The 13,849-nt window shown below is 42.5% G+C and overlaps 1 protein-coding gene across 2 annotated transcripts in view; it reads left to right on the top strand.

The window, feature by feature from the left end:
• Positions 1–3,257: 3,257 nt before the first annotated feature.
• The window catches only part of GOLPH3 (golgi phosphoprotein 3), a 55,550-nt gene continuing 44,958 nt past the window's right edge, over positions 3,258–13,849 (top strand). Inside the window, exon 1 of one of the 2 annotated variants that reach the window (XM_025925073.2) lies at positions 3,258–3,768. In XM_025925073.2, the coding sequence (XP_025780858.1) occupies positions 3,544–3,768 (225 nt within the window). In that variant the 5' untranslated portion in view covers positions 3,258–3,543. The remainder of the gene's footprint in view (positions 3,769–13,849) is intronic. The other variant, XM_025925072.2, reaches the window with a different exon arrangement.

The following is a 13,849-nucleotide window of genomic DNA, read 5'->3' as shown; positions in this document are numbered from 1 at the left end:
TGCAATATCCTTTCCCTGTTGGGGCCTGTAATTGATAATTCTTTCCTGTTGAGGATTCTTCTATTAGGGGTCTGAAATTGACAATTCTTCCTGTAATAGAGGTTGAGTGGGCTGGCTCCCCCTTGTAGCCTCCCCTTTCTAGCCTCCTAACCTCTACTTTAGTGAGGTTTCCTGGAATTGATTTTCATAACAATACTATTTTTAAAGTTTATTTATTTATTTTTTTAGTAATCTCTATACCCGGGATGGGGCTTGAACTCCCAACCCGAAGTTTAAGAGTTGCGTGTTCTACTTTAGGGCACCTGAGTGGCTCAGTTGGTTAAGCATCTGAGTCTTGATTTCGGCTCAGGTCATGATCTCACTCATGGTCATGAGATGGAACCTCATGGCTTTGTGCTGGGCATGGAGCCTCCTTAAGATTCTCTCTCTCTCTCTCTCTCTCTCTCTCTCTCTCTCTCTCTCTCTCTCTCTTCCCCTCTGCCCTTCCCCACCTCCAAAAAAAAATGTCTCATGCTCTACCAACTGAGCCAACCAGGTGCCCCCGATTTTCATAAAAATAATATTGTTACCTATTTGTTTGTATAAGCACCCAAATATTTAAATACCTATTACCACATAACAGATGACCCAAATTTAGCAGCTTAAGACAACTGATATTTATTATCTTGCAGTTGATGTAGTTTAGAAGTTCAGGAATGGCTTAGCTGGGTGGTAATGACTGGCTCAAAATCTTTCATGAGATTGCAATCAACATATGAACTAAGGTTTACTTCAGCCAGGTCACGATCTCGCGGTCCGTGAGTTCGAGCCCCGCGTCAGGCTCTGGGCTGATGGCTCAGAGCCTGGAGCCTGTTTCCGATTCTGTGTCTCCCTCTCTCTCTGCCCCTCCCCCGTTCATGCTCTGTCTCTCTCTGTCCCAAAAATAAATAAACGTTGAAGATATGAACTAAGGTTTGACAGGGGCTGGGGAATCTGCTTCCCAGATGGCTCTCTCCTGTGGCTCTGTGCAGGAGGTCTAAGTTCCTTCCCAATTGGACCCCTCCATAAAACTGCTTGAAGGTTGGCATGCTTGGATGGCTCAGTCCATTAAGTGCCTGACTCTTGGTTTCGGCTCAGGTCATGATCTAACAGTTTGTGAGTTTGAGCCCCATATCGGGCTCTGCACTGACAGTGCGAAGCCTGCTTGGGATTCTCTCTCTCTCTCTTTCTCTCTCCCCTCTTTCTCTCAAAATAAACTTAAAAAAAATCAGTTTGGAACCACCATACATTGTAAGAAAAAGAAAAGTCTCTATTTAAAACAAAACTGCTCGAATGTCTTCATGATATGGCAGCTGGCCTCCCTCAGGGTGAAAGATCTGAGAGATAGAGGCAGGGAGAGAGGGAACATAAGAGAAGAAGCTGTGGACACCTGCATACATTCTATTCATTTGAATAGAGTCACTGAATCTAGTCCACACTCAAGGGAGGGGAATTAGGCTTATCTTTTTTTTTTTTTTTTAACATTTATTCATTTTTGAGAGATAGAAACAGAGCCTGAGTGGGGGAGGTTGCAGAGAGAGAGGAAGACACAGAATCTGGAAGCAGGCTCCAGGCTCTGAGCTGTCAGCACAGAGCCCTGTGTGGGGCTCAAACCCATGGACCGCGAGATCATGACCTGAGCTGAAGTCAGGCGCTTAACTGACTGAGCCACCTAGGCACCTCACACTTCATCTTTTGAAAGGAGTACCAGAGAATTTTGTTGAGGTATTTTGAAATCACTAGGGGAGGAGAAGGGGGGAACAACTAGGTGAATAGGGGCAGGGCTTGAAGGTAGATTTTCACTATATTCATTTTTATACTCCTTCAACTATGTATTTGATTAAACAAATAATTACGTTTCTTTTAAAAAACATTTTAAGCTATTTGGGAAAGAAGTACTACGGAAATAAAAGGAAAAAAAAATAGTTGAACAAGATGTGGAGAAATTGGTTGAGGTGAAATTGACCTTTGCCCAGAAAGATAGGAAAAAGGGAGGGTCTACTTTGTGTTCACCTTTCTCTCTCCGCACCCCATATTTAGCATTCTCACTTTCTAGGGTTTGGGGTGATGATGGTGTGCAGCCACTAGGAGTTTTGGATGATGGGTTTGTAGAGGCGGGAGAACTCTGTAGCCAGAAACGTTCGACGGGACAGTTTTACTGTGAGCGTTTATCATTTATCACAGCTCAAGTCCTGTTACAACAATATATTTCTCCTATCTGAATATTCTGTAGCCATAACCTGTGGCCACTGTTGATTTTAAATAATATTGGATGGCATACAATGCCATTTCTGGATGTTTTATTTGTAAGCTCCATCCTTCTGGCCCTCCAAACTCCCCCTCAGGTTTGACATCTACGCTATAACATAACTTGCACAAACTGTCAAGAACGCCAAGAGGATTTCACCTAGTAATTAAATTCGGGGAGATTTAATTTGTACAAGGACGTGGCATGAAACCCAACAGGTTTATTGTCTCTATAAAAAGATCGTTAAGGTCAAGTGCACTGACGCGTACAGCACTAACAGTACTCACTGCGCCCTGGTCACTTTACAAGTCAGGAGGCGAGGAAAAAGTTCTACAAACAAAACTATTCAATTTGGTCTAACTTCTCTTTAATACATGCGGTAAATACTAAAAGTCCATTTTCAAGCTATTTAAATGCAGTTACTCCTTCGGAAGGGTTTAGGGAGTGTGGGCAGAGAGAGCGCGCTCTCTCTTCGCTCTATCAGCAGCGGGCAAAGTCCTTCCAGTGTCTCTTGGGGACCCCGGATTCCAAGCGGGGTCCCTTCCCCGACCCCCCTCCGCCCTTTCCCCGGCCGAGGCCAACTCCGAGGATGGCGGTGTCTGCCGTGGTAAGTGCACAGCTTGAGGCTGAGCGGGGTCCAGCCTCGCTAGGCCACGACTCTCCCGATTCGTGGCGGGGGCCTCGCCAGTCTCTGGCGCCAGGCCCGGTTTCCCCAGGGGCGAAGGGGGAGGCGGACGGAGGGAGGACACGTCACGGGTCTCCGGAGGAGGGGGATGGCGGGCCCGGCGGCCAAGGGACGCCTAGCAGAGTGCGAGAGCCAGTGGAGAACTGAGGACCCAGCAGGGGGTCATCGTGGGCGGATCCCCGCCCTCGTCCCCCGCCGCCCGGTCCCTGCCCGACGCTTCCGGCGCCCTCCGGGCCCGCCCCGCGCCGGCTGTGCCACATCCTCCGGTGACGTCAGTCGGCGCCGCCATATTGGGAAGGCGCAGCCGCCGCCGCCGCCGCCACCACCTCCGCCTCCACCTAGGATCTCGGGCTGCCTTGGGGCCTGCGGACGCCGGAAGGAAGAGCCCCTCTCTAGGTCCGCCGACGCCCGGTCCGCCCGTTTCTCCCCGGCCCGTTTCCCCATGACTGCCCCCGGCACAGCTGTCGACGGACGTCGCCCCAGCGCCGGGATTTAACACGGAAGCCCGGGTCGGGGGCCGCGGGGGAAGGAGGAGGGAGACCCGGTAGGTCCCGCGTCCCTCTCGGCCCAGCACGGCGTCTCGGCGGGAGCCATGACCTCGCTGACCCAGCGCAGCTCCGGCCTGGTGCAGCGGCGCACGGAGGCCTCCCGCAACGCCGCCGACAAGGAGCGGGTGGCGGGCGGCGGCGGCGGCAGCGGCGAGGACGACGCGCAGAGCCGCCGCGACGAGCAGGACGACGACGACAAGGGCGACTCCAAGGAAACGCGGCTGACCCTGATGGAGGAGGTGCTCCTGCTGGGCCTCAAGGACCGAGAGGTGCGGGCGCGGCGGGCAGGGCGGGGGCGGCCGGAGGCTGGCGGCCGGCGCGGGGCCCGGGCACAGGGGGAGCCCGGCCTCAGGCTCCGCGCGTCTGCCCTCCGAGTTCCTGAGCTGAGCGCCCAGCTGGCCCGGTGCTTCCAGATCTTCCCCGCACAGATTGCTTGGATTTTCCCTTCCTCCTTACACAGTCACTCCTTTGGTTTTGACTCCTTGGCGGTCTGTATGTCTTCCTCCCTTTTTCCGCCTTTTTAACCCGTGTAGACCCCAGGGTACAGCCCCACCTGGAGACTGCACGTTAGAGTGAAACACCTGGAACCACCAGCGCCCCGAACTCTCATGGGTTTTGCAGGTTTTAGGACCTGGGAGGGCTCCACGGATCTGCTTTTTGGGAGATTAAAAAACAAAACAAAACTTAAGGTGTACTGTTTGGAATTTTGAAAAATTTCGGTGAAATGGTAATGGAGGCAAAAGTTGTTTTACATCCAATAAAGTTAAAAGTCCAACAAAATTCTCATGGCACCTCCTGGAAAATGACTTCCTAGGTAACCTTGCTTTGGGTAAGAGATTACTTTTAGTATCATTTTTATATTTTATCAGTTGACTAGTCTGCAAGAAAGTCTTGCTATCTTAAGGAAGGGCTTTTTCGTGGTGTGCTGGAAGGTTAGGTTTGTGATTCAAGGCCTTAGGTGGGTTAAAGTTGCTGTGGATATATTTGTGTGTTGTGATTTTGAAAGATTATTTTCACCTCCTGTATACTCCCCTCCTAGGTTCTATCATTAACATTTTCCTAGATTTGCTTTATCACATATCCATTTATCTACAAAAAAACATTTTTAGAGACCAGCCGGTCAGCCAGATGAATGGATATTCTATAAATCACGTATGGTGAGGTGGTTTCAGAAGCTTGTTTGATCTCAGCGTGGAAACTACAAACAGCACATTTTGAGAGTCAGATACAGAAATATCCAAGTTTTGTTTTGATTTTTAATAAAGTGTTCCCTAGTCACAAAGGTGGGCAAAAAATCCTTATAAAACAATTTGGTCTTAGTTCACTGAAACTTACCAGATATTTTATATTTTGGATACCAGAGTTTTATATGGATTGTGATCTAATATTTAGTTTTTTAATGAATTAAAGTTTACTTCTATAGAGATGTCTAGAGTATTTGCTATATCTTGGTTTCCCATTTTTAGGTTTTAATAAGGATCACTTGAAAAAAGGTTCCCCTGGGTGTGAAAGGGACTCAGTATGTTTATTAATTACTGAGTTATAATGGAAACAGACTGATGTGAAATTCTTTTTTGTTCTTTGGAAGAACAAGCTACAGGTCTTCCTCAATTTATGATGGGGTTATGTTCTTATAACCTCATCGTAAATTGAATATTGAAAATGCATTTAATACACCTGACCTACCAAACATCGTCGCCTAGCCTACCTTCATCGTGCTCAGGACACTTACGTTAGCCTATAGTTGAGCAGACTCACCTGTCACAAAGCGTTTTTATAATGTGTTGAATATCTCGTGTAATTTGTTGGATGCTGTACTGGGAGTGAAAAACAATGGTTTTAAGTGCATCAGGTGTTTACCCTTGTCATGTGGCTGTGCCTAGCAAATCGTATGTGTATGCATATTGTTAGCCCAGGAAAAGATCAAAATTCGAAGTATTTTTGTGCAGTCATAAGGTTGAAAAATTGTTAAGTTGGGGATGGTCTGTAGATGCAGTGTTCTAGAAATGTGATTTTAGAAAGTATTCAACTTGCCTTTTTAGGCTGCACAATTTAGAATTTTGGTAGTAAACATTTTTCTTTGTCTTTTTCCTTTAGAACTAAAGTAACGTTTTAGAAAATACAAAAAAAAAAAAAAAAAAAAAAAAAAAAAGAAGGAAACAAGTCCTCCATATTCCTGAGTGAACATTCTGGTTTATGTCGTTTGTGATAGTTTTCTGTATGGCTATGTCCTGTGCATAAAACTAAAACTTAAAAAAAACCAAAAACCAAAACCCCAACTAAAACCAAAACTAGCTTTTGGATTTGAGTCACTCCCAAGTGAGAGCTTATGGTGAAAAAGTACCTTTTTCCCCCCAAAGTATGTGTTACTGAAAAAGTTTAAGCTAAAGCACATTGATTGGCTTTTTTTTGGTGCTTGGTTGTCATGAAGATAATTTAAAGAATTTGTTGAAGCTTAATGGTACTTAAAAAATGTAGACAATTTAAATTTCTTTGGTGGCAGGTAATTGAAACCATATGTTGTGCTTATGTCAGGAGTCACTGTACCTTGCCATGTCATGGCTAAGGTCCAGACTCAGCTAATTCTGAGCATTTCTTGCTGATTTCAACAATCACCTAGAGAAATTTTTTTATTTTCCCCTTTTGCAGGCAAGCCCAGGGAGTTGAAGTAGAGGTTAGGGTTTGGGATTTGGCATTGCTTTAGATATAGGTTTTAGGGATTAATCTATATAACTTCTCTTTTACGTCTTACAGTACTAATAATGGACCTGTCACCTCCTCCATTCATAAGTTTGGGAGATTTTCCCCTCATGTCTTCAACTTGTATCAGTCTTTAAAGTGGGGGCAGGAATTACTCTTACCTAGAGCCTAGGCATTTATGCTTGTTAATACTAGATTTTGATATTAACAAGTTTCAAGCTTTAGGCATAATATATAGCTTAATAAATTTACTGCTTTAGCTTAGTATCCATCTTTGTTACGTTTGGGTACTTGTGAGATATGAAAAACTACATTTTAAGGTCCTTAACGATAGATACGTTCTATATGCACGTGTGTGAACTATTGTATTTGAATTCCAAATAATTGAGAAAAAATGTGAAGAAATTGTAAGATGGTGAAATTAGCCTTAGGCTTTTAAAACAGACATTATGGCTTTTTAAAAATATTTTTGTTCAATAAGAAGTATACAGGAAAGTGTGCTGAAGTGTGGTAAATTTTCACAAACTGAACATAGCTGTTAAACCAGCACCCAGATCAAGAAACAGAACATGACCACTCTCCAGAAGCCCCACTTGATGCCTTTCCAGTAATTGCTTAGTCCTTAAGGGTAGCAACTAGCTTGACTTTGGAATTCAGCATAGAATAATTTTGTCCATTTTTGTACTTCCACTTGCAGCTTTTGTTTTGCATTGTGACATTTATCTGTATTGTGTGAGGTTGTCATTTGTTCATTTTCTTTGAATTTTCAACTTCTAACACATTTGTAATTTACAGTATTTAAACAGTTACATTGACTTACATCCTGTATCTAGTGTTCCTCCTAGGAGTCCTCCCTTTATTGAACAGAAGGCTCAGCTTGCCAATAAGCAGATGGTCTGGCCTTGGTTTACCTATCAGGAGTGACTCTAAAGTCATTGTGAGGGATTTTTTTTCCTTTTTTTAAATTTAGGTATGCATTTTACACTTTTTACCAATGATTTTCCTTTGTGGCTCTTCCAGGAAGCTGCTTGGGCCCTCTGGGGATTGCGGTGCTCAGTCTGGATGGAGCATCAGTGATTTATTTATTGAAACAAATCTTCAGAGACCGCAGTAAGAATGGCAGATAGGTTTAAACTTGAACTCAGCTTCCAAATTTGCAAGATTTTCTATAATCTTCTCCTTTGAGGGGGAAGGGCAGTAAATGAGCCAGATACTTTCCTTTCCCTGACTATTTGGTTTTTCCACTGATGCCTCCAAGAGTCAGTTTTCAGAACGTCTCAATTACCTCAAATACTTGGTATCGTTTATTTTTTTGCATTTTATTTCTTCTCTCAGGACATCATTGTATTTATTTACTTATATTTATTAAAAAATTTTAATTCAAGTATAGTTGTATTAGTTTCAGGTGTAACAGTGATTTGATAATTCTGAACATTTCAAAATACTCACTTTGGTAAGTATGGTCACCATCTGTCAACATACAAAGTTATTACCATATTTTTGACTAATTCTTATCCTGTATTTTCTATTCCCTTTACTTATTTTATAACTGGAAGCTTGTAATTCTAAGTCTCTTCCCCCTATTTCACCCATCCCTCTATCGTCTGCCCCCTGGCAACCGCCATTTTGTTCTCTGTGTTTATGAGTGTTTTTGTTGTTTGATTTGTTGTCAGATACTTTTTTAAGTTTATTTATTTTGAGAGAGAGGGAGAGAGAGCACGACAGAGGGAGGGAGAGAGAATCCCAAGCAGGCTCCATGCTGTCGGCACAGAGCCCTTAGGACTTGATCCCAGGAACCACGAAATCATGACCTGAGCCAAAATCAAGAGTTGGATGCTTAACCGACTGAGCCACCCAGGAACCTCTATTGTCAGATACCTTTTTAAAAAAAAAAATTTTTTTTTAATGTTTATTTATTTTTGAGAGAGAGAGTGTGAACTGGGGAGGGGCAGAGAGAGAGGGAGACATAATCTGAAGCTGCTCCAGGCTCTGAGTTGTCTGTCCACACAGAGCCTGATGTGGGGCTTGAACTCACAAACCATGAGATCATGACCTGAGCTGAAGTCGGACACTTAACTGACTGAGCCACCCAGGTGCCCCTTGTCAGATACTTTTAAATATTTTTGTTTGTGGCAGATCTTAGTGCTTTGAGGTTGGATGTAACTATTTTAAATGGCCAGGTGTAATTTAGAGTGTGTCTGTGGAATAGAAGTGGAAGGAGGTATTGTAGTTCTTCTCTGAGAAATATCTTTTGTTTTACATATATTATTTAAGCCCTTGGGCCTCAAAATTCTCCTTTAAAATGGAGAGAGAAATAATTCTCTTCCATGGTTCTGATTGGGCTGTTTTGGACGTTTATTGTTTTACTCTCCACCATGCTGAATCCTGTCTATCTGTCCCCCCCATCCTTTTATTGGGGTTCCCCCATTGTGTGTAGCCCCTGGAGGCCCTGTTGAAGCATTTACCCTCCCCTTTTGTGATGCAGTCACACTGCCTTATCCAGTCAGGTATTTTCTTCCAGGGCTTTGGATCTTGAGAGTGAAACAGGCTGTGGTATTTTGGAGACCTGTCAAGGTTAGTGCCAGCGTGTGGATCAGAATGTTTTCTGACATGGTTCTTTGAGCTTCTTTCTCCCTAACCCATTGGTACTGTCTTTTCTCTCCTGGTTTTTAAGACACTTTTCCCCTAGTGGTATTTTTTTTTTTTTTTAAGTTTATTTATTTATTTTGAGAGGGAGAGAGAGAATTGCAAGCAGGCTTCATGCTCAGCACAGGGCCCAACATGGGGCTCAATCCCATGAACTGTGAGATCATGACCTGAGCTGAAATCAGGAGTCTGACACTTAACCAACTGGGCCACTCAGACACCCCTGTTTGTTTTTGTTTGTTTGTTTGTTTTTAAAAGCAGACTCTACCCTCAGCGTGGGGCTTGAACTCACATCCCCAAGATCAAGAGTTACCTGCTCTACCGATTGAGCCAGCCAGGTGCTTTCAATTTTGTAATTTTAAAGATCCTTTCATGAAAGTCCTTATTAAGGGGGGCTTGGCTGCCATGTGCTAAGATTTTAGTAACTTAGTGTATACTAAAGGCTTCTGAGCTTTGGAATTTTGTGATTCCTTTACTAATAATATTCTTTTCATATTTTCAAAAGATTGAATCTTCATTTATTTTTTTCAGGTGTATTTAAGAGTAGGTACACAGTGAAAGACACGTAGGATCTCAAAAATTAGTTTTTGGAGTTCATCGAACCATTTTTACCTTTTAAACAAGAGTTTATACTGAAATCATTTTCAGTGCTTTGGGGTTCTTTCACAGTGTGGCCAATATATTCACTGATATTACAAGCCGTACTAATAATTTCATATATCTTAATTTTAACCATCTGACTGTCCCTGTGTGGATCATTTGAGATTATGTTTTAGAATTATACTTTGAAATCATTTTGATCAAAGTTTGACACATTTGATATTTAAAGAAGTAAACTGTTATAGTGTCAGCTTATGTGTAAGTCTCAAAAACCTAAATCATGCTTTTCCTGTTATGTCATGTTACATTTTTGGCCCAACACTCCTCTGTGTCCAAGCAAACTTTCCCTACTTTCTATTAGCATAATTTTTCTGCTGTTAATCAGAGTAAATGGTATCATTCCAAGTTGCTGTAGTCTTTCTTTAGGTCATTCTGTTTTCATGTGAGTCTCCTTTTAAAGCAACACAAAGATTGTGCTTGTCCTGTGTTTCTTCCATTTAATAAGCATAGTGACAAGTGCCAAAGTGGGCCATCTGGTTTCATTTTGAAATTGATATCTGTGGCTTTAGGTTTCTCTAATCAAATCTTGAAAGATTGCTACCTGTTTCAGCAGCATGTACAGTATTATAATGCAGTCTAGCAAATATTGAGGTTTTAGGTATTATGGAAACATATAGAAAATAGTCTGCTTTCAGGCACCTGGGTGAAGCTACCATGAGATCATGACCTGAGCCGACATAATGAGTCAGATGCTTCATGGACTGAGCCATCCAGGCTCCCCTCTAGAATTTTTTGATAGTGAATATCTTGCCTGGCATATACTACCACTTAAGTATTTATTAAATAAATCATGTTTTTTTGATGAGGGTAATGTCCTCTCTAAGGGAGTGAAAATTGTTTCTGGGGTTGGTGGTGAAAAGTCCTTACTCTTTTTATGTATAAGCATAAATGTACATCTGTCCTGTAAACAGGTGGTGTATCCATCTTAGATTTTTTTTTTTTTTTTTTTTTTTTTTTTTTAGTATTTGAGAGAGAGGCTCAAAAGCAGGAGAGGGGCAGAGGGGGGAGGGGAGAGAGAGAGAGCGAAAATCCCAAGCAGGCTCCTTGCTGTCAGTGCAGAGCCTGACTTGGGGCTCGATCTCACGAGCTGTGAGTTCATGACCTGAGCTGAAATCGAGAGTCAGATGCTTAACTGACAGAGCCACCCAGGCGCCCCCATTTTATTAAATTTAATGGGGCGAGGGTAGTTAGGGAAAAATAAGTCTGAAAAAGCTTCTTTAGGGAGCAATAATGAAAAAAAGTTGAGAAACACTGAAATGAGTCAATATTGAAAATACTAAATTTGTGCCCTTTACTGAGGTTTAGAAACCTTTTTCTCTGATTGGAATTAAAAAAAATTTTTTTTTAACATTTATATATTTTTGAGAGAGAGACAGAGCATGAGCAGGGCAGAGAGAGAGAGAGAGGGAGACACAGAATCCAAAGCAGGCTCCAGGCTTCGAAACTGTCAGCACAGAGCCCAATGCAGGGCTCGAACTTGCAAACTGCCAAGATCATGACCTGAGCCGAAGTCAGGCATCCAACCGACTGAGCCACCCAGGCGCCCCTGGAATTTTTATTGTAATAGATTTTGGCTTCTAGTTCAGTAGTGGGAGGAACAGTTTTAACATACCAAACTGTCAGAGGTTGTGAGTAAAATTTTAAGATCAAAGTTATTCTTGTTGGTTGATGATGTGTAGGTAAAGTTTTGTGTTCTCCCAGTATTGTCTGGGAAGGGCTGGAAATTAAAGGACTGCATATAAATTGCTGATGGTTATTTTTACTCTGGTTTTATTTTCAATTTTTTTAAAAAAATTTTTGTTTTTTTTAACGTTTATTTATTTTTGAGACAGAGAGACAGAGCATGAATGGGGGAGGGTCAGAGAGAGGGAGACACAGAATCTGAAACAGGCTCCAGGCTCTGAGCTGTCAGCCCAGAGCCTGACGCGGGGCTCGAACTCACGGACTCCGAGATCATGACCTGAGCTGAAGTCGGCTGCTTAACCGACTGAGACACCCAGGTGCCCCTCAATTTTGTTTTTTTAAACACTACTGTTAAAGTTTTATGCTATGTTAACAAAATAAGCTCAAAATAACATAGAATTGAACTTAAAAAAAAACTGAACTTTCAATTCATGCACTGAATTGAGCTTGTCACATTTAATTTTTGGATCTATATTATCTAAAATGGAATCTGGTTTAGTGTCCATATGTTTAGTTCAATCCAGTTATTGAACACGTTCTGTATGTCCATCTCTTTCCTTCGTGGTTGGGTTTCAAAGAAAAATTTCTTACCCTCAAGAAGCATCCAGTCTGTGTAGAAGACATGTGCAAATGATTTCAATAAAAGAGATTGCAGACTTCAATGGTAGTACATGTTAAGTGTAGTATGGACATACTGGGGATGCCTTGGATCAGCAGCTGAAAGACTGTGCCATGCTCTAGACTCCCAGCCTTGCCTTTGAGGAGTTAGAAAAACTAGGATAAATGATTTGAATTCTTAGAACGTCAGTTTTTCCCTGGGCAGAATGGGCCTACATTTGTGGGCTGTCCCATAATCTCTAGATTGTAGGGTAGGGCTCCAGTGAACTGGCATATATGCAGGGTCTTTGAAAACTACAAAGTGCTGAACAAATGAGTAATGGCCTAGCCTCGAGAAGTGAGTTATAGTTTATAGTGGTACTGATAAGTATTTAATATTTTCACAATTTTTGTTTCTTGGCCCTCTTATACTTTATCTGCTGGGCTTAGTAGAACATTCCTCTTCTAACCCCGGTGGTCACCATTTCTTCCCACTTTCCATAGTCCTACCCCCTGTTTTTGATACCCTCCCCCCTTTAGGAGGCAGGGGGTCCTTTCTACCTGAGTTCAAGGCCAGGATCTTCTCTTAGGGTGTTAGGGCTAGGTCCTCTGGAGAAGGCATTGGCACACAATCCTTTCTTTTTTTTATCTTACTTCATTGAAAATTTTTTTCCTATTTTCTTCCTGTCTTAATGTACTGTTCGCTTTTTCCTCACTATAGTTTCTTTGGCTGCCAAGCCAGAGCCCTGTAGGGTTTGAGAGTGGGGAAAGGTGGGAATGCCAATTTCCAAAGTTGCACTAAATTACGAAATTGTACTTTGTGCAAGTCTTTTTGTTAAATGAGCCTAGGGGGGCGCCTGGGTGGCTCAGTCGGTTAAGCAGCCGACTTCGGCTTGGGTTACAATCTCGCATTCCGTGAGTTCGAGCCCCGCATCGGGCTCTGTGCTGACGGCTCGGAGCCCGGAGCCTGTTTCAGATTCTGTGTCTCCCTCTCTCTCTGACCCTCCCCCGTTCATGCTCTGTCTCTCTCTGTCTCAAAAATAAATAAACGTTTAAAAATAAATAAATGAGCCTAGGAATAAAAGTAGCAAGGAAAGTCCTAGTCTTCACAAGTTTATATAGTCTAGTGGTGGAGAGGCAGGACGTGGGAGAATTCAAATAACGGTGTAAATTAGCACTGTCCTAAGTGCCACTTGGATAGTGGATACCATACATTTTTCATTCAGAGGAAGTAGCAAATAGGTTGAGGCTGGCCAGGAGGGTCAGGAGCAGAGGGGAGTTGAGCTGGGCATTATTCTCCTTACAGAGGAGTCAGCATTCCATTCTAGGAGAGGAGGGGGAGCTGGGGCTTATAACAGAATCTCCCAGGGGATTCTGTCCACAGAGTCGGTTGAAGCTGACTGGAAATTGGTTTTGGGGTTAACTTTCATTTGATTGTCACAAATAATCTTTTAAGATGGCATCTCAGCCAGTCCCGCCCCATGCATCTATAAAATTTTAAGTTAGAAAATTGTTTTAATATACGTTGTAATTTTCTTAAAATATTTGCAGTGTTTAGAAATTATTGCCTATAAATGTGAACTTAAAGTAATCTGCCCATCCATCATCTCCCGTTCTCAAATAATTGAGGATCTTTTATGATCTGGGCAGGGTCCTGACTGCTGGACTAGAAACATTAAGATGGCTCTAGTCCACCTACTGCTGGACTAGAAACATTAAGATAGTCTCCATAGTCTTAATTGTGACTGGTAGGCCTCAAAGAGTAAAAGGAAAGCTGTAGGTTCTTTATTCTTAATTTTTTTTTCTTGTGGTAAAATATTCGTAACATAAAATTTACGATTTCATCCATTTTAAAGTGTACAAATCAGTGGCATTAAGGACATTCAGATTGTTGTGAATGTTGTAGCCATCATCACTAACCATCTGTAGAACTTTTTCATCATTCCAAACAAAGTATACCGATTAAACACTAACTCTTCCTTTCTCCCTTCCCTTAGTCTCTGGTGACCACTACAGATGATCTCCAACTTACAGCGGTCTAACGTGCAATTTTTTGATTTTATG

The sequence above is a fragment of the Puma concolor genome, chromosome A1 (genome assembly GCF_028749965.1).
Source record: "Puma concolor isolate L17-30 chromosome A1, mPumCon1.1.hap2, whole genome shotgun sequence".
Classification (NCBI taxonomy): Eukaryota; Metazoa; Chordata; class Mammalia; order Carnivora; family Felidae; genus Puma; species Puma concolor.
Note: the sequence above shows the minus strand (reverse complement) of the source record. Positions and strands in the feature narration are given on the sequence as shown.